At 36.4% G+C, this 22,243-nt stretch overlaps 1 protein-coding gene across 1 annotated transcript in view; it reads left to right on the plus strand.

The window, feature by feature from the left end:
• Positions 1–22,243, plus strand: part of Dmd (dystrophin) — a 1,847,711-nt gene that overhangs the window by 343,114 nt on the left and 1,482,354 nt on the right. The window contains 2 exon segments of the mRNA XM_038316167.1: positions 17,528–17,716; positions 18,997–19,178. Of these exon segments, the coding sequence (XP_038172095.1) occupies positions 17,528–17,716; positions 18,997–19,178 (371 nt within the window).

The raw sequence follows: 22,243 nt of genomic DNA on the forward strand, positions 1-22,243 counted from the left end.
CACACCATACCGGAGATGTGGAGTTCAAAGGACAGTTTTTGGTAGCCAATTCTCTCCTATATTTTTTGAGTCAGGCTCTCTCTTGTGCCTGCTATGCTTCATTCTCCAAGATAATTGGTCCACAGGTCTCCAGGAGATGTTTTTCTCTGCTCATCATCTTACTTTTGGAGTGCTGAGAATACAGATGGATGACACTTCACCTGACTGTCTTATGTGGAGTCTAAGGAAGGAAACCAGGTTGTCAGACTAGTCAACCCAGTATTTTTAGCTACTGAACCATCTTTCCAGCCCAACACCCATTATTTTGTTGTATGTCTGACAAAGATAAAATGAACAAGTGGTCTGCTTTCATGGTGTTTACCTTTCTCTCCTTGTGAGTCATCTTTTTCTGAAGTGTCATACCATACAGCCATTATTTGGGAGGCAAGCATAGAAGAAAAGATTGTATAGGTTATTTATATTTAAAAGATCAAGGAAAAAAAAAACAATATATTGGTATATATGTGAATCTTTATAGGATAGTAAAAACAACTGATAAACCTTATAGACATGGAAACAATTAGCGCTTTGTTTGGGGGTGGAATCTAACAAAAGTTTTATAATCTGGATGTATATCTTTGCAACCTGAAATCTAATTTAGCTCAACTTAGTTGTTAGTGTTTTCTCTTTATTCTGTCTTGCACTAAATGATGACAAAGATGTAGTGGACACACATTTTCAAAGTTTAAAAGGGAAATGATAATGTAGAATACTAATAAAACTATGCACATTAACCATGATCCCTTGAAGGACTCTCTATGAGAGTACCAGAGTATCCATTTTCCATGCATACCAGAAATCTGAAATTAAATAACATCTTTGATTGTACAGTACTTATAAATTTCAGGGCTTGTTCTCAGATTTATATGACTTCAAAATAAAACAGATTTGATGGTCCTTGTGTATTCTCACTAGTTTTAAACACTGTGATGCCTTTTGGAACACTGTTAGTTACAGAAGTACAAGTGAGGTAGAGGAGGGCAGTGAATCTTTAGAAAAAATATAGATCAGACGTATAGTAGAGTAGGAACATGACATTGTAAGAACAAATAAAAAGAAAGAGGTTCCAGAGAGAAAAGGAAATCAATACTGGGATGTTCTATAGCCTCTATAGAAAAGTTAGGTGATCAGAAGGCGTCACAGAACTACCAGAGTATCAAAATATATTTATCACCTGTGTTTTATGAGTAAAATTTTATTTGAAGCCATATAAATTTATTTAGTTTTAAATAATCTGTGTTTGCTTTTGTGTTACAATACACAATGCTAATGTTGAATGGATAAATTTGCCTGTAGTGTTTGGTAAAATGGAAATATCTATTACCAACCCTTTACAGAAAAATAATATAAATAATATTTTCTATCCAAATGTGAAGTGAGAATTCTAGGATTGATGCACATATATATGTTTGTATATTATGAGAAACTCTCCTTTTGTTTCTAGTTTATTTAAAAAGACTTGTAGAATAAATTTAAAAACATAACTAATGCTATAAAAGTTGATTAATAAAATAAAAAAGATCTTAAAAATAATCACATAGAAATACATCATAATTACTCATCTTCATAGTACTTTACTGAACAGTTTCTATATGTGACAGAGAACTGTATATATCACAATCATTTTAGAGGAATATTTGTTAAATATATAATAATTAGTTTCTATGAAACATATATATTCCATGTAGAAATATTTTTCATAAGTAAACAAAAACTGTGCCTAAAGCATTTCTTCTAACTTCTTTTCATAGTCAAATCAGTCTAATGAATCTCATTCTCTTATGTATTTAAAAAGGACTGAGTAAAACAAGTAAGCTTTTTCCTTTTGGACTAGTCCATAGCAGCAAGGAAATAATGTTAGAAATGGAGTCTTTCCTTATTATTATCAAAGTTACTATTAGATCTTTCATCATTTAACTGATCAAACTTTGTAAATTTTATCGAAATAGTGATATTTTAAATTATTGAAACACAAAATAACATTATATAGTCATTGTTCTCATATGACATCTCTGTAGCCTATAGATCTCATGATGTTCTTTTTAGGCTTTTGTTACTGATTTTGGTCTTTCTCTTTTGTTCTGTTTTTAACACAGGATGTTACACTATAGCCCAGTGTCTCCGGTTTTTAGCTCAGAATGACCTTGATCTAATAGCAACCTCTGGCAGCCTTAGTCCTATTGAAGAACAGGAAAGAATGCTTGTTTACTGAAAATCTCATTTCTCTCGCTCTCTCTCTCTCATGTGTGTGTGTTTATCTTTATTTGGCAACAAATTCTTTCTTTCTCTGTGCATCTCAATGTATATTTGGAAATAAACAAATTACAAATTAAAGGATTGCGAATCAAGGACATACATGAACAATCTAGGGTAGTCTCATGTTATGTTTGCAGATTAAGGTTGAGGTTTAATTGGTAAATGCAAAATATGCCCATAAGCTCTTCTGCATGAAACTGTACTGGCACTTGACATGCTGTGTAAAGCTGGACAGCTTTGATTAATTCGCAACCTGAGAGTTTCAATCCCTTTCAGAGAGATTGCCTAAGACCACTGAAAAACATAGATATTTACTTTATGATTCATAATAATAGCAAAATTAAGTTATAAAGTAACAACAGAATATTTTTATGGTTGCCGGTGACTGCAACATAAGGGACTATATTTATATTAAAGGTTCAAAGCATTAGGAAAGTTGAAAAATGCTGGTTTAATAAGCTTGCAGAAAAGAGTCAGCTAGCTATAAGTCATTGCAGGCAGTTTTAACGGATTTGGCTAAATAAAATATTGAGTAAATAGTCACTCAGAATAATAATAGATTGCATTATCCAGTATATCTTTGTAACAGCCTCCTTTTGGGTTTTTCTCTGGTTGCATTGGTCAGATCTTGATATATGTAACATTTTTTGAAGCTGGAATTTTTTGCATTATACTTTAACTTGTTCTAGATACTTCCTATAAAAAATTCATTTTTTGTGATATTTGTTGGTTTTGTGTTTAGGACTGTTTTTATTTATGATCATTTTTTACCCTTCTCAATTTTATGAACAGGGTTCTATCGTGTTGTGAATGATAATAGTTGATACAAAAATTCTCAGGATGGGAGAAAAAAATAAAATAAATGCTTAAGTAGTAGACCAACAAATTAAATGTATACTAAGTGATATAAAATTATACTTAAGCAAATCTAGTAAAAAAAAGCATACATACATGCAGATTTCATATAAATATGAGTATATACTAGCATTACAAAATACAATTTTGGAAATAAAGCTAAATTTAAAATAATAAAGGAATGTGCTCCCTAAGGTAATAATCACTAGCTACACCAAGCAATTTAATTTATAATTATTTGTTAATTCACTTTTTGCTGTACCTTCTATTAGTTTCAGAAACAGATTGATAAAAGTTAGTATATATCTAAAGGTACAGTACCTTCCCTTCTTTATGTACAGCTTTGATTTTAGCTATATTCACCTATGTATGCTGAAGTTTAGTCTGAGTTATATTGAATGAAAAATTTCAGAAGTAAATCATTCCTACAATTTTAAATTACACTCTACATTTAGCAGTGTGATAAAATCTAGCACTGTTCTGCTCCATCTAATCTATGATGTGAATTAGTTTTTTGTAAAGGTTATTCATGATATATGCACTATCCTTTATTACTCACTTAATGCCCTCCATATTTATCAGAGTTTCTGTAACATTACAGTACTTGTACTCAAGTAAATTTTGTGAAGTAGTAGGAGCAGATGTGTCTCATTGCCATGAAAAGTCCTAAGTTATTAAAACATTTTAAATGTCATATTCTGAAGGTCTTTGAAAGGTTTGAAGGATTCTTTTTTTTTCTTTCTTTTTTTTTTTTTCTCATGGTTTATTTTTTTTTATATTTAAAAATTTCCATCTCCTTCCCTCCTCCTCCCCCCTCCCTCCGCTCCTTCTCCCCTTTCTCTCCCCTCCTTCTCCCCCTTCCCTCCCCTCCCCTCCACCCATACCTCCCCTCCCTCCCTCTCAAGGCCAAGGAGCCATCAGGGTTCCCCACTCTATGCTAAGACCAAGGTCCTCCCAACTCCCCCCAGGTCCAGGAAGGTGATCGACCAAGCTGAGAAGGCTCCCACAGAGCCTGTCCATGAAGAACAATCAGAGCCCAGAGCCATTGTCCTTTGGATTCTTATCTAACTGAAATATATCTCTATATATCTTGAAAACCTAACTAACATGACTATAAGCTTGACTATTATAGATGATTATCTATTAACCTGTGTTTCTTAATTGTACATTACATTTTTTAAATGAGCTGCCCAGATACAATACCTTAATCAAGAGCCTAAATATACATATAACAAAATTGACCTCAAATGTGTATCAATAAACCAAGATCCATCCATACCAATGCAAAGTATTCATCGCTATAGCATATCCCCCTTTAAAGGTAAACAAACATTTATAAAAAATATTTGGAGAGTTTGGACATATTTCTTTCCAAACTGCTTCCTGCCTTTGTTTGGGAAAAATAATTGGGGGTTCATGGAGACATTTCAAAGGGTCTTAGTCAATCAAACCACATTAGTCTGGAAGAAATCTACAAGTTTTCATCTTCTTTGGAAAAAAACAGACCCTCTTTTCCAAAGCAACATATCCTTAGACACAAACTTTGAAGTCAAGATACCTTTAAAATATATATTGGTTTAGTTTAGCAGTCCCCAGAATCAAATGTCTTTCTGCAGTCAAAAAATTCAACGAAAACACAATAATATGCATAATCTAGGCTCTCTATGTATATTCTGTCTTTATGTCTCTTATTTTCTTACTCTATTACCTTTTGTACAAGTTTAATATTTATTACTGTCTCTTTACTCTTTGTCTTCTGTTTCCCAAGCCTACACACATTATTCAACACTGAGACCCATTTAGAGGTCTTTTTAATCTAAATTTGTCTTTATTGCATATCTGTAATAATTTTATAATAAGGAGTGCTTTTAAGATGGTAAGCAGCTTGGTTACAGTGGCTCTGAATGCTGGCTCCACATATCTCTGCCTTTTAATATGGATAAGGTACCATTACCACTATCTCTGGGACTGCTGCCTAGGACCCAAGCTCACCACTTTAACTCTGAGAAGGCGAATGCAGGACATAAACCTTTTTTATTTGAGTAATAGCTAAATCTGTCATGTGCAGCCTGGAAATATTTGTGTATGTTGGCTGTAATCTGCCATACCCTTCAGCCTGTGTAGTACTAGCAAATCCAATTCGGCCACCTTCCCAGGCGGGGGTAGGGGTGGGCACTGAGCCAAGGGCATGGTCTCAGCTACTTGCATCCCAACCGCAAGTAGGCACATGTACATTCAGACCCGAAGCAGGTGACTGGCATCAGCCCCAAATGGTTCAGACCATATTAGTGTGCCATTTTGTAAGGCAGAGTCTACTTGTTCATTTCCCAGCTGCCCAGACCCAAAATAATTACACAGAAACTATATTATTTGCAATAATGTTTGGCCAATAGCTTAAGTGTGTCTCTATCTAGCTCTTACATCTTAAATTAACCCATTTTTATTATTCTATATTTTACCATGAGGCTTGTGGTTTACTGGTAATGTACCAGCTGGTAGCTTGTGCCTTTCTTCTCAGCAGCTAGGTGGTGTCTCTCTGACTCTGCCTACTCTCTCTCTATATATTTCTTCCATCATGGCTATATTTTTAAGCCATTTGCCAAAAGCAGTTTCTCTATTAACCAATGGTATTCACAGCATACAGAGGGGAATACCACATCATGTGTACATCATACACCATACTTCATCTCATCAAGTAAATGGTGCATAATTTTACATTATCACAAGAAGAACATATACAGTACAGCATGAAACTGAAAGAGCACATTCATGTAAATTTAAAAGCACATTGTTTTAGTTATTCTATTTTGATATTAATAATTTTTAGGTTATTTTTCTATACATTATTTACAAATTAACACTTGAAGTTATGTTGATATGCATACACACACACACACACACACACAGAGAGAGAGAGAGCGTTCTGCAATGAAGATTAAAAAATAATGAAGTAAAGTGACCTACCACATTAAGAATATGAGAAAGAGGGTATTATATCAGAAATATGTCTAATTTTAATGTAAAAAATTCACTTTTAAATAATATGTTAGATTTTACAAGCAGATTCTATATTGAAATTTCAGATCCTACAAACAAATTATTGTTTAATTTTTTAGATGGTCTATGTGTTTTGTTTCATTAATTATAACCATAATAATGAGATATTTAAGAACCAAGTTGCTTTCTCTTTCATAATTATTTTTCTTAAACTCTGTGTACATAAATATGTTTATATCTTCATTCATCCACGACCCAAGTCTACTTTGCTTTTATACTGTAATACTCAAGGATATTGTCTTTATATCTCTGTCATCAAGAATTACCATGCTTGCATTAGGGCATTTGAAAAGAGAAAAAAAGAGGGTACTTAAATCTAAAATATGTAGACAAAGTAGAGACTTTACTTCATAAATTTTGAAAACAGTAAAATATTGTTTCATTCATTAATTATTTAAACTTTCTTCTAATTATTATTTTGACAATGTAGTTCAGGGAAAAATACTGTGATAAAGATAAAAAGTTAAAAAAATAGAATTGGAACTTAGGAAAAAAATATTTCTTTTTTTTAACTAAAAATTTTAGAAAATTATTTCTTGTCGATGATAATTCTTGAAATGAGTAGTGTCTGCTTTCCTGATGCATGTACTGTATAAAGCAAAGATCATTGTTTCTAGTAAACTTGTTTGGATGTTGTATATGAGCTCTCTCCACAAACTCGGGTTCAATATGAAGTTCTATGATGATGAAACATATACTGAAATATTGAAACTAAAATCATAGATTTCTCTTAATATTGATTTATTTCAAAATTGGTAATAATCTGCAATGAAAGACATTTCAAGAAGTGTATATTATTCAAAGTAGTCTATTGAAAATACACAAATGTGTAATTAAACCAGATATTTTTTGTTTCACATTTTATTGTGCCTTAAATTCTAGAAGACTTTTAAATTTACTCTATTAAAAAATCTTGACTCAGATAAAATATGCTTATGCATGTTACTTAGACATACATATATTTATGTTATACAAACCTATAAAAAACAACTAAACATAACACTAATCCTTAGTGTAAGCAACAGACTGATAACAATTTTAATCATAATCTCATGTGTGTAGATTAAAATATATATGTATAGATTACTTTAGAATATGAGTAATAATTTACATGGTTGTAATTTTAAACATTTTATCCTTGCTTAAATATAACTTTAAGATGTTTTCTTTGAAAAAATTACTCTTATTACATCCTTATACAAAAAATTAAATTTATGATTTATGAGTTTTAGATATATCTTCTAAAGTATCAGTAGTATGTGGTTTTTATTTTTGTCCAATGCAAGGCTTTAAACATTAGTAAAGCATAAAATGTTTTATAGTTTTTAAAAATTTTCACAGTTGTACAAATGTAGTTTTGTTAATCTAATAATAACTCTTGTAATTTTATCATTTAGATACAATTATTTGAATATAAGATTTCTAGTTCTTTAAACTTCTCAAGGTTTCAGGTTGAGTTGCAAACAACAGTAATAACAAAAAAAGAACTAACTTAAATTCATAGCTATTCCTTTCAATTTTGTGGGGTTATTTTTTTCATACATTAATACTCTGATCCCTGAAAACTGAGCAGTTGCATAACACAGTAACTTTAGGGCTTGATATTTTTTTTAAAGCTGTTATATCTGTATCTACACAAACTTATTTGTGACTATAACTATCATTATAACATAATTTATGTGTTTCTTATAATTGGTTAATTATTCTATCAAATGCTTCATAAATGTGACATATTGTTCATTTGCTACTTAACATTAGACTCAAGAAAATTTTAAAATGTACAGTATTAGCATGAGATTTACTGGTTTCTATTATGTTGTACAATTACAGTTATGAAAGCAAAAATGAGTTCAAACATACTAGATTATGTATTTTGCATTTTGAAGCTACTGTGTTCCTCTGGATTTCATTCTCATTAAAATGTGGAAGCACAAAGTAAATCCAGTTGTTTTTATTTAACTTCCGTCTAAGCTTATATTCTAATACTCATCTTCATGTAGCTGGGTAATGAAGGACTAGTTTCAAAAAGGGACTGTGAATTGTTGTACATTTCCTTTATATATTGTTGAGTTCAGCATGAGTGTTGGCTATCCTGGGAATGTTACCTCAGTAATCAAGGACATGATCAATATCCTTGATCATTGATGTTAAACGTAGATGACAGTAGTTGTTACCGTGATACCTTCATAAATGTTGTACTTGTTTCCTGTATAAGGAACTAACAAGTGTAAGGCATTCTAATAAGTGAAAAATACTCAGCTTCACTCCCATAAACAGAGCCTGAATACAAGAGTGACTATTTTTCTGGGAGCACTCAAAGGCAAGGCAGTTTCTGAAAGGTTTACAGCTTAAGTCCAGCTCCTTGCTGTATTGTTCCTCTTCCTCTCAAAACAATCTCCACAGTTAAATGTCAAGTGAAAATTAAAGAAGAAAATTGCAAAAACCTACCCTAAGAGGTAATGCTTATTTCTCTTTGCTTAAGTCGATCAGATATTTGTCTATGTCTCATAGTTCTAGGTGAAACCATTTTGAGTATGTTCTTTTTCAGGTTTTTGAAGCACAGAAATGTACTATTCATTCACTTTATTTTTTAAAAAAATAATCTCCAGAATTACTCATGTATTTAGGGTCTTGTCGTTGTTTCATTTGGTTATTGGGCCAATGTAAAATATAAATTGTATAACAGCAGAATCTGCCCAAATAACCCAGGATTAGAGGTCAATATTTTGTGTTGTAAACTACCTTGTATCTATTTAGGTCGGGGCAAGTCACTGCCACACAACACACCCCAGCCTCTGCAGCAAAATCCTCTCTCACTTTGAATGTATAATTCATCTCTTTGCTTTTCCATAAATGCCATTGAATAGGAGAGTAATTAAAGTTTATGAGGTCAGTTTGTGATAGCTTTCTATCAATCACTTCAAAGGTAATTAGATTCTCTCTTTAGAGTTCTGAGTACTTTGAACCACATTTCTCCTTAACTTTAGTGGCCTAGCAGGTAGTCTAAGAAAACAGTTTGACATCTTCCTTAATATCAGTCTAATTGAACTGGATGAAGCACACTTCATATTTTTCTTATAACATTTCATACTTATTTGTGTTCTGGTATTAAATGTGTGATACAAGTGATACTGCTGGGATTTTCAGATATGTCTTCAAAGATTTTTTTTTTTTTATATTTAAAAATTTCCATCTCCTTCCCTCCTCCCCCCCCCCCCCCCCCCCCTCCCCCCCCCCTTCCTCTCCCCTCCTCCTCCCCCTTCCCTCCCCGCCCCGCCACCCATACCTCCCCTCCCTCCCTCTCAAGGCCAAGGAGCCATCAGGGTTCCCCACTCTATGCTAAGACCAAGGTCCTCCCAGCTCCCCCCAGGTCCAGGAAGGTGATCGACCAAGCTGAGAAGGCTCCCACAGAGCCTGTCCATGAAGAACAATCAGAGCCCAGAGCCATTGTCCTTAGCTTCTCAGTCAGCCCCCGCTGTTGGCCACACTCAGAGAGACGGGTTTGGTCGCATGATCCATCAGTCCCATTCCAACTGGAGTTGGTGATCTCCCATTAGTTCTGTCCCACCGTTTCCATGAGTGAACGCAACCCTCTCGTTCCTGACTTTCTCCCTCATGTTCTCGCTCCTTCTGCTCCTCATCGTGACCTTGGGAGCTCAGTCCAGTGCTCCAATGTGGGGCTCAGTCATCTTCCCCATCTGTCGCCAGCTGGAGGTTCCCTCACGGTCCTGACTTTCTTTCTCATGTTCTCTCTCCTTCTGCTCCTCATCAGGACCTTGGGAGCTCAGTCCGGTGCTCCAAGGTGGGGCTCTGTCATTTTCTTCATCTATCGTCAGGTGGAGATTCTATGGTGATATGCAAGAAATTCATCAGTATGGCTATAGGAACTGGCCTTTTCAGGCTCCCTCTCCTCAGCTGCCCAAGGAACTAACTGGGGGCGTCTCCCTGGAAACCTGGGAACCCCTCTAGGGTCAAGTCTCTTGACAACCCTCAGGTAGCTCCTTAAATTAAGATATGTGCTTCCCTGCTCTCATATCCACCCTTCCTATATCCCAAGCACCCCATTCCTCCGAGCTCCCCCCGCTCTCCCCTTCACACTTTTCTCTCCCCATCTTCCCTTGGCCCAGTCTTGCCCAACCCTCAAGTTCCCAATTTTGCCTGGCGATCGTGTCTACTTCCAATATCCAGGAGGATTACTATATCTTTTTTGGGAGTTCACCTTCTTATTATCTTCTCAAGGATCCCAAACTTATAGGCTCGATGTCCTTTAATCATGGCTAGAAACCGAATATGAGTGAGTACATCCCATGTTCATCTTTATGGGTCTGGGTTACCTCACTCAGAATAGTGTTTTCTATTTCCATCCATTTGTCTGCAAAATTCAAGATGTCATTGTTTTTTACCGCTGAGTAGTATTCTAGCATGTATATATTCCACAGTTTCTTCATCCATTCTTCCACTGAAGGGCATCTAGGCTGTCTCCAGGATCTGGCTATTACAAATAATGCTGCTATGAACATAGATGAGCATATGCTTTTGTTGTATGATTGGGCATCTCTTGGGTAGATTCCCAATAGTGGAATTGCTGGGTCCTGGGGTAGGTTGATCCCGAATTTCCTGAGAAACCGCCACACTGCTTTCCAAAGTGGTTGCACAAGTTTGCATTCCCACCAGCAATGGATGAGTGTGCCCCTTACCCCACAACCTCTCCAGCAAAGGTTATTATTGGTGTTTTGGATTTTAGCCAATCTGACAGGTGTAAGATGATATCTCAAAGTTGTTTTGATTTGCATTTCCCTGATAGCTAGGGAGGTTGAGCATGACCTTAAGTGTCTTTTGGCCATTCGAACTTCTTCTGTTGAGAATTCTCTGTTCAGTTCAGCGCCCCATTTTTTAATTGGGTTAATTGGCATTTTACCGTCTAGTCTCTTGAGTTCCTTATATATTTTAGAGATCAGACCTTTGTCAGTTGCAGGGTTGGTGAAGATCTTTTCCCAGTCAGTAGGCTGCCTTTGTGTCTTAGTGACAATGTCCTTTGCTTTACAGAAGCTGCTCAACTTCAGGAGGTCCCATTTATTCAATGTTGCCCTTAAAGTCTGTGCAGCTGGGGTTATGCATAGGAAACGGTTCCCTGTGCCCATTTGTTGTAGAGTACTTCCCACTTTCTCCTCTATCAAGCTCAATGTGTTCAAATTGATATTGAGGTCTTTAATCCATTTGGACTTGAGTTTTGTGCATGGTGATAGATATGGATCTACTTTCATTCTTCTACAGGTTGACATCCAGTTATGCCAGCACCATTTGTTGAAGATGCCCTCTTTCTTCCATTGTGTACTTTTGGCTCCTTTATCAAAAATCAGGTGTTCATAGGTTTGTGGTTTAAGATCCGGGTCTTCTATACGATTCCATTGGTCAACTTCTCTGTTATTATGCCAATACCAAGCCGTTTTCAATACTGTAGCTTTGTAATAGAGTTTGAAGTCAGGGATGGTAATGCCTCCAGAAGTACCTTTATTGTATAAGATTTTTTTGGCTATCCTGGGTTTCTTGTTTTTCCATATGAAGTTGATTATTGTCCTCTCAATCTCTGTGAAGAATTTTAATGGGACCTTGATTGGGATTGCATTGAATCTATAGATTGCTTTTGGTAGAATTGCCATTTTTACTATGTTGATCCTCCCAATCCACGAGCAGGGGAGATCCTTCCATTTTCTGGTATCCTCTTCAATTTCTTTCTTCAAAGACTTAAAGTTCTTGTCAAATAAATCCTTCACTTCCTTGGTTAGCGATACTCCCAGATATCTTATGCTATTTGTGGCTATTGTGAAAGGTGATACTTCTCTGATTTCCCTCTCTGCTTCCTTATCCTTTGTGTATAGGAGGGCGACTGATTTTTTGGAGTTGATCTTGTATCCTGCCACGTTACTGAAGGAGTTTATCAGCTGTAGGAGTTCTTTGGTGGAGTTTTTGGGGTCGCTTATGTATACTATCATATCATCTGCAAATAATGAAAGTTTAACTTCTTCCTTTCCAAATTGAATCCCCTTGATTCCCTTATGTTGTCTTATTGCTATTGCTAGAACTTCAAGCACTATATTGAAGAGATAAGGAGAGAGTGGACAGCCTTGTCGTGTTCCTGAATTTAGTGGGATAGCCTTGAGTTTCTCTCCGTTTAATTTGATGTTAGCTGTCGGCTTGCTGTAAATAGCTTTTATTGTATTTAGGAATGACCCTTGTATCCCTAATCTCTCCAAGACCTTTATCATAAAAGGGTGCTGAATTTTGTCAAATGCTTTTTCAGCATCTAATGAGATGACCATATGGTTTTTTTCCTTCAGTTTGTTTATATGATGGATTACATTAATAGATTTTCGTATGTTGAACCAGCCCTGCATCTCTGGGATGAAGCCTACTTGATCGTAATGGATAATTTTTCTAATGTGTTCTTGGATTCGGTTTGCCAGTATTTTATTGAGAATCTTTGCGTCAATGTTCATGAGTGAGATTGGCCTGTAATTCTCTTTCTTGGTTGAGTCTTTGTGTGGTTTAGGTATCAGGGTAACTGTAGCTTCATAGAAGGAATTTGGCAGTGACTCTTGTGTTTCTATATTATGAAATACCTTAAGGAGTATAGGTATTAGGTCTTCTTGGAAGTTCTGGTAGAATTCCGCATTGAAACCATCTGGTCCTGGGCTCTTTTTGGTAGGGAGGTTTCTGATAACAGTTTCTAATTCTTCGCGACTAACAGGACGATTTAGAGCATTTACCTGGTCCTGGTTTAACTTTGGTATATGGTATTTATCTAAAAAACTGTCCATTTCTTTTACATTTTCCAATTTTGTAGCATACAGGCTTTTGTAGTAAGATCTAATGATTTTCTGAATTTCCTCTGTGTCTGTGGTTATGTCCCCCTTTTCATTTCTGATCTTGTTAATTTGCATGTTCTCCCTCTGCCGTTTGATTAGTTTGGCTAAGGGTTTGTCAATCTTGTTGATTTTCTCCAAGAACCAGCTTCTTGTTTCATTGATTCTTTGGATTGTTTTCTGTGTTTCTATTTTGTTGATTTCTGCCCTCAGTTTGATTATTTCCAGTCTTCTACTTCTCCTAGGTGGGTCTGCTTCTTTTTTTTCCAGAGCTTTCAGGTGTGCTGTTAAGTCACCAATGAGTGCTTTCTCCGTTTTCTTTAAGTGGGCACTTAGTGCTATGAACTTTCCTCTTAGCACTGCTTTCATTGTGTCCCATAGGTTTGAGTATGTTGTGTCTTTGTTTTCATTAAATTCAAGAAAGACTTTAATTTCTTTCTTTATTTCTTCCTTGACCCAGGTGTGGGTCAGTAGTTGACTGTTCAGTTTCCATGAGTTTGTGGGCCTTCTGGGGGTAGCATTGTTGTTGAATTCTAATTTTAATCCATGGTGATCCGATAATACACAGGTGGTTACTAATATTTTTTTGTAACTGTGGAAGTTTGCTTTGTTACCAAGTATATCGTCAATTTTCGAAAAGGTTCCATGAGCCGCAGAGAAGAAGGTATATTCTTTCCTATTTGGGTGGAATGTTCTATAGATGTCTGTTAAGTCCATTTGGTTCATTACCTCCATTAAGTCTTTCAATTCTCTGTTAGGTTTCTGTCTGATTGACCTGTCCATTGGTGAGAGAGGAGTGTTGAAGTCTCCAACTATTAGTGTGTGTGGTTTGATGGCTGCCTTGAGTTCTAGAAGTGTTTCTTTTACATAAGTGGGAGCTTTTATATTAGGGGCATAGATATTCAGGATTGAGACTTCATTCTGAAGGATTTTTCCTGTTATGAGTATAAAGTGTCCCTTTCCATCTCTTCTGATTGATTTTAGTTTGAAGTCAACTTTGTTGGAAATTAGTATGGCCACACCCGCTTGTTTCTTAGGGCCATTTGCTTGATAAACCTTTTCCCAACCCTTTACTCTGAGTAGGTGCCTGTCTTTGTGGTTGAGGTGTGTTTCTTGTAAACAGCAAAATGTTGGATTCTGTTTTCGTATCCAGTCTCTTAGCCTGTGCCTTTTTATAGGTGAATTGAGTCCATTGATATTAAGTGATATTAATGACCAGTGGTTGTTAACTTCAGTCATTTTTAGTAGTAGAGTTTGTGTGTTTCCCTTCTTCTAGTTGTGCTGGTGAAGGGTCGCTAGATGCTTGAGTTATTGTCGGCGTTGTTGGACTCCTTGGTTTGTGATTTTCCTTCTATTACTTTCTGCAAGGCTGGATTTGTGGCTGCGTATTGTTTAAATCTGTTTTTGTCCTGGAATATCTTGTTTTCTCCATCAATGGTGAATGCAAGCTTTGCTGGGTATAATAGTCTAGGCTTGCATCCATGTTCCCTAAGTGTCTGTAGCACATCTATCCAAGCTCTTCTGGCTTTCATGGTTTCCATTGAGAAATCAGGTGTAATTCTGATAGGTTTCCCTTTATATGTTACTTGACCTTTTTCCTTTGCAGCTCTTAATATCTGTTCTTTATTCTGTATGTTTTGTGTCTTGATTATTATATGGCATGGGGATGCTTTCTTTTGATCCAGTCTATTTGGTGTTCTGTAGGCTTCTTGTACCTTCATAGGAACATCCTTCTTTAGGTTGGGGAAGTTTTCTTCTATAATTTTGTTGAATATGTTTTCTGGGCCTTTGAGTTGTAATTCTTCTCCTTCTTCTACCCCAATTATTCTTAGGTTTGGTCTTTTCATGGTGTCCCAGAATTCCTGAATGTTTTGTGTTAAGAATTTGTTAGATTTGTTTAGTTCTTTAATCTGTGAGTTTGTTTCCTCTATAGTATCTTCAGAGTCCGAGATTCTTTCTTCCATCTCTTGTATTCGGTTGGAAATACTTGTCTCTGAAGTTTCTGTTCGTTTACTCAGAGTTTCCATTTCCAGTCGTCCCTCAGATTGTGTTTTCTTCAGTACCTCCATTTCATTTATCAGGTCTTGTACTGTTTCCCTTACCTGTTTTATTGCTTTTTCTTGTTTTTCTTGTTTTTCTTGGATATCTTTGAGAGATTTATTTATTTCGTCTACCTTTTTGTTTGTCATCTCCATTTCTTTATGGCAGTTTTTTACCTCCTGTTTAAGGTCCTCTATTATTTTCATAAAGTACTGTTTAATGTCGGTTTCTTCTATATCTTCTGGGGTAGGGTGTTCAATTCTTGTTGTTTCGGGATGTCTGGCTTGTGGTGATGTCTTGTTGCCTTTCATGTTGTTGGAGGAGCTCCTGCATTGGCGCCTGCCCATCTCTTCCCCAAAGAACGATGGATCCTCCTGCAGACTGTCAGGTCCCCTTGCAGGCCAAGCAGCTCTCAGACAAAGGCCTACCTTGCTCCGGGCAGTCAAATGAAGGAGGGGACCTCCCACCGGCCTGGGTGCACTCAATTCCAGGTCCCCAGAGCCCAAACAGGCTGAGCTGTGGGATTTTGTGGCCCCAAAGACGGGAGGATGAGGCAGGGGGACGGGGGGAGGATTCTGGGTGCAAGCTGGGAAGGGACAGGAAGAGCGAGGCAGTATCCGGGGAGAATAACCCCTGCAGGAAGAGCAGGAAGTGTGCTGGTGGCAGGGGGAGTTGTGGAGAGTCGGTGGTCCCTCTCCGGGCAGCTGCCGTGGTTCGGGCACTCACTCCTCACTCACCCCAGAGAACGATGGATCCTCCTGCAGACTGTCAGGTCCCCTTGCAGGCTAAGCAGCTCTCAGACAAAGGCCTACCTTGCTCCGGGCAGTCAAATGAAGGAGGGGACCTCCCACCGGCCTGGGTGCACTCAATTCCAGGTCCCCAGAGCCCAAACAGGCTGAGCTGTGGGATTATGTGGCCCCAAAGACGGGAGGATGAGGCAGGGGGAGGGGGGGAGGATTCTGGGTGCAAGCTGGGAAGGGACAGGAAGAGAGAGGCAGTATCTGGGGAGAATAGATTTTTTTAAATTTATTTTATTTTTTAAAAGAAAACAAACTACCTTTTTTCACTTTACATACCAAATACTACTAGATCCTACCCGCTCCCTTTCTCCCACTCCCTCCACATATCTTCCCACCTCAACCACATATCTTCTCACCATCCTCTCCTGAGAAAGGGTAAGGCACATTGCTTTGGGGAAGGTCTAAGGCCACCCTCCCTACTATATCTAGGCTGAGCAAGGAATGCCTCCAAAGAAAATAGACTAAAAAAAGCCAGTATAAGTAGTAGGGATAAATTATAGTGCCTCAGCCAATGGCCCTGTAGTCTGCCCCAGACATACAAATGTTACTTATATTTAGAGGGTCTGGTTTGGTCCTATGCTGATTCCTTCCCTGTCCATCTGGAGTTGGTGAGCTCCCATTAGCTCAGGTAAACTGTTTCAGTGGGTGTCCCCATCATGGTCTCGACCTCTTTGCTCATATTCTTTCTCCTCCCACTCTTCAACTGGACTTTGGGAGCTCAGCCCAGTGGCCTGATGTAGGTCTTTGTCTCTGTTTTCATCTGTTGCTGGGTGAAGATTCTATGGTGATATTTAAGATATTCATCAGTCTGGATAGAGGGCAAGGCAAGCTTGGAAACTCTCTCCTCTATTGCTTAGGGTCTTAGCTGGGTTCATCCTTGTGAATTTCTGGTAATTTCTCTAGTGCTAGGTTTCTTGCTAGCCCCATAATGGCTCTCTCAACCAATATATCTCTTTTCTTGCTTTCATCTCTCTCCTTCTTTCATCTGGACTATCCCATTCTCTCAAGTTCTCCTCCTCCTCCCCTTCTCTTCTCCTCTTCCCCTTCGACCCTTCCTTCTCCCCCCATGCCCATGCTCCCAGTTTTGTCAGGTGATCTTATCTATTTTCTCTTTCCAGGATATTCTATGTATGTTCACCTTGTTACTTAGCTTCTCTAGGATCATGAACTATAGGCTCAATATTCTTCAAAGATTTTTAAGGAAAAAATACTTTAATGCATTCTTGCACACATGTAGCATATATATGTATATATGTAATATGTATATATGTAATATGTATATGTATATATATATATATATGAATATAAAAAGAACTTATGGATGCCATTTTGTAGCATTTAAGATTTAGCATAAAAACATGATGCACTGGCTCACTCTTTAGTATAATACAGATGAGCTTTAATAAAATGTTAATTTGGTGTGGATTTCAACTTTCCTTTGAGAATTTCTGTGTGTGTGTTCATGAGAATGGTAAAATGCAGGTTCACTATTTTATGTGTTTGCTCTTCATGCCCCTGATAATGCGAGTGGCCATTTCTAACATTTTAAATATTTCATTTAATTTATCATTTAATGTACAGTCTTCAAAACCATTAATTGTTTATTTTATTGTTCAGCATTTGGGAGCTCCTGAAGATAAAGCATTTGGCAGTTCACTGATGGAGACTGAAGTAAACCTGGATAGTTATCAAACTGCTTTAGAAGAAGTACTCTCATGGCTTCTCTCTGCAGAGGACACATTGCAAGCCCAAGGAGAGATTTCAAATGATGTTGAAAAAGTGAAAGAACAGTTCCATACTCATGAGGTAAAGCAAAACACTGATGTGTGAAGCTAAAGCCCATGATTTACAGTGAAAAATATTTTTGACCATTATTTTGAAAACAATAATACATTTAATTGGAAATATCTTTGATGTCTCTGTGTTAAATTCTGTGATATTAACAAATCACATTGTGCTTTGGATGAGAGCAAGCAGCAGTATTTAAAGTTCTGCTTTGGGTGACAAGTTTCTCTTGGTAGTGGCTTTGCAATGAGTGACTCTTAGAAAAACCAAAACTACAGTCTTTTCCTTTACATCAGAGCAAAACTGAGTCCTCCTTCTGAAGTACAGTCCAGAGCACCTACTTATCATAACGCATAACAGTTCTAAGACACATCATGAGGACATGTGTGGTAGCAAGTTGAGGGATCCTCAGTGAGCAAGATTTCCTGAGAGTATACAGTTGCTTAGATTATTACCCACATCCTACCCTTTCCTCTCTTTATTTGAGACAGGTCTTTCATACATCTCTAGAAGACCTGATACTATCTATGTAACCCAGGTTGGGCTTGATATAATGGGTATCCCCTTGCCTCATTGTGCCCAGCCTTTTGTGCTGGGATAATAAGCATGTGCAGTTATTTCCTGCTCATTTAACTTTTCTGCAGGTACTCCTGTGAGCATCTTAATAAATATTCTGTCCTGAAATGCTCGATTTAGGATATTCTTCCTTAGAGGTTGTCCAAAGATCAGTATTCGCAAAATCATATTTGTAGCAAGAGGGCCTGTTTGTTGGGGTTTCTGTCCTGCCTGGTTTTTACAATTAGTAAGCCCCAAAGAAAATCACACAGAGTTCTCCATAAGTTATAAAACTGATTGGCCCATTAGCTCAGACTTCTTATTATCTCTTGTAATATATATTAACCCATTATTCTTACCTATGTTAGCCACATGGCTCGGTACCTTTTCAGTGGTGTAGGTCACATTCTGTTTCTTCCATGGTCTAGGCAGGACTGTGGAAAGAGCTTCATTCTTCCCAGAATACTCCTGTTCTCATTGCCCCACCTCTACTTCCTGTTTGGTTATCCCGCCTATAATTCTTGACTGGCTACTGGTCAATCAGCATTTATTTAAAACATGATTGACAGAATACACACAATTCTCCGATATCGCATATTTAAAGTGATGCAGAATTCCATGATGTAAAAATGAAGATATACTTAATGAGAGTATAGATTTATGGAATGCAGGTTAAAAATTGCAAACATAAATTCCCAATGATTTCTTCAAGTGTTGGTTATAATCATCAACTTCTTTTTTGCCAGGGTTTCATGATGGATTTGACATCCCATCAAGGACGTGTCGGTAATGTTCTACAGTTAGGAAGTCAAATCATTGGAAAAGGAAAATTATCGGAAGATGAGGAAACTGAAGTGCAAGAACAAATGAATCTCTTAAATTCAAGATGGGAGTGCCTCAGGGTAGCTAGCATGGAAAGACAAAGCAAGTAAGTTGTGTGTGTGTGTGTGTGTGTGTGTGTGTGTGTGTGTGTGCATGTGTGTATGTGTTGAACATAGCAACTTATATATAGTAGCCAAGGACTTGATCTTTGAGCAATATCTTTAGCATTTTGTATTTTGAGACAGGGTCTGACCAACTTCCAAAGATAGCCTTGAACTTATTATGAAGCCAAATTCGATGTTGCAATTGTAATCTTCTGCCTCAACCTCCAGAGTAACTAGTATTATAAGTGTGATCCTTTACAAACTGCTTCCATGTGAATCCTTATTGGTTTATAATAAACAATAATTTTAGTATTACATGCCTGAAATATTAGCTAATTAGAAGGCCAAGGCAGGTGGTGATCATCAGCAATATACTGACATTTTGTCATTGAAAAAATATATTTTTATGTAATTATTTATTTTCATTTTATGTATATGGTGTTTGTTTGTATGAGTGTATGTGCAACCGATATATACTTAATGCTTTTGGAGGGGAGAAGAGGACATCAGAACCACTAGAACTAGAATTACAGATGTTTCTAAGCTGCCATTGGAGTCCTTAGATCTGAACCCTAGTACCATGTAAGAGTAACAGCAAGTTCTCTTAAGTTAACCACTGAGCCATCAGGGGTGTCAAGGCCTGTGAAGGTCCATTTCAAAAAAAAAACTGGCAAGTTTTAGGTTCTTTGCTATAATTTTGATATAGTTTTATTTTTTATATTTTTATTTTATTCCATATATTTGTCACCATAAGTTATAAGACAGAGAACTGTCAAATTTTAGTCAGATGTCTACAGTATGTAGGTTAGGGATCCTATTTGCAACTTCACCATGGGAGCCTCAAAAACTCGATTATCTTTAAAAGCCACCCTAATATGTACCACCCTCCCTATAGTCACATGCATCTTCTTTTTTTAGATAATTCCTTTTTTCAAGAAGAAAACAATGTGATATGTGCTACTTGTAATAACTAATTAATTACACTTTGAGACTGACTTGCAAGACAATATAAATTCAACCTATATTTAAAATTCCATGTATTTTATTATACCATTTACAAAAATGTTTGTTTGTATCCTTCTAGATGATTTGAATCCTAAAATGACAACATTACTCCCTAGCTACAATTGGTAACAAGAACAATAGCAAAAAAAGCATTATTTAAAATTTAGAGAATATTTTGGGGGTTTTGTTTTGTTCATCTTTTTAAATGGTTATAAAAAGGCAAGGTTGACTCTCAATTTTCTGAGAAACTGACACACTGATTTGATATTTAGCTTTGTCATTCTTCTCCTTTCCAAATCTCACATTTGATGGCAATATATCAACTCTGTGAAAGCTGCACAGCAATATTGTTAAGACATAAGGTAATAAAGCATTTAATAATCACTAATCTGCTAATTTTCCAGAACACATCTCTAAAAGCACTTTTTGTGATTCAAAGGAAAAACAAAGTGCCACTGGTTTTAAAATGAAACAGGATACTGCATGCTGACATTCTTGAGCTAGAAATCTGTTGAAAAATGAGCTAAATGATCTTTGTTTTGTTTGGTTTTTGTACCATATAATACCCTGAGGATAGTAGGAGGCAAGGGATAGAAAGGAAGAAGAAAAAGACAAAACTTCCACCTGTGGAAGCACAAGAAGACAACTGGCATAGGGACAACAGAAGATTTTCTCCTCTGTGAATAAACTAATTAATTTTATTGAAAAAAAAAGCAACCTGTAGAGAGCAGAGGAGATTTACTGATATTTCCAGGAGGAATAAGAAAGATAAGCACAGCAAGTTCCATAAGCTTCTACGATAATTGTGATTATGACACGCAGGGAGAAAAAACAAAACCTTTGTGATAGTTAAGAGAACGTGAAAGCAAGCCAGTAAGGGGACCAAGTGAAGTTATGTTACAGTTAACATCATGAGCAGAAGGAGAGATATGAATGGCATCTGGAGCAAACATAAGGAATAAAATAAAAATTATTATGAATTATCATAAGTACTTTGAATGGACAGAAAAATATGTCTTTACAAATACTGGGCATATTTCTTACCAATTAATTAACATATTGCATATTTAATGAGATTGTACATACAGATGTAATCCTTAAATTGAATTTTCAAGCAGTGAACATCATAACATGCATGATATCAAACTCCTTGTTTTCATTGAATTTAGTATTTATTTATTTATTTATTTATTTATTTGCTATCCATTCTGTCTTCATATTTATATCAATTTGGAAAGAACAAATATTTTAATTTCCTTTAAAGTTTAAAAGCTAGTGTTACATTCAAACCCTGCATGTTAATGATTTCTTCCACAGGTGATTACTGAAATAGAAAAATTCTGAAAAATCAAGAATTTGTAATAGGGATAATATCTGATAATCGATAATTCATTGGTTGGATTTTTTTTTTTTTTTTGGTTTTTTGAGACAGGGTTTCTCTGTAGCTTTGGAGCCTGTCCTGGAACTAGCTCTTGTAGACCAGGCTGGCCTCGAACTCACAGAGATCCGCCTGCCTCTGCCTCCTGAGTGCTGGGATTAAAGGCGTGCGCCACCGCTGCCCGGCCATTGGTTGGATTATAAACAAGTCTCTAACACATTTCAAAATCAAATCAGATCAAGTACATGTGAACATGATGTTGTTTTTCTAACAATAATGAAAGCAATGTAGACTAATGTGTCAAAATATGGACATCCATGATTATACTATAATAAAGTATGCCACTCATAGAGTTTTAGTAACAAACAGAAAATTGGAATGTCTAGAATATATATAAACTAGAGTATAGCATTTTTGGAAGAATGCATTCATCTGAAGATAAATAACACTAATTAGCAAACTAAGTTTTTTCATGCATTTATCCATCTAAATGACATTATCTACTATATTCTCAGTACTGATTTAGTTATCAAAAGACAACTCTGTTTTTTGATATTTTCATATATATTGTCATGTGATGCTGACAGATGGTTGAAAAGGAAAAGAAAGTTTGGGGTGTGTTCAGAGAATGAAACATACTTTTTATTTCAAAACAGGGGATAAATAACCTTTCAGATCGAAGGT

The sequence above is a fragment of the Arvicola amphibius genome, chromosome X (assembly GCF_903992535.2).
Source record: "Arvicola amphibius chromosome X, mArvAmp1.2, whole genome shotgun sequence".
In the NCBI taxonomy this organism is placed as follows: Eukaryota; Metazoa; Chordata; class Mammalia; order Rodentia; family Cricetidae; genus Arvicola; species Arvicola amphibius.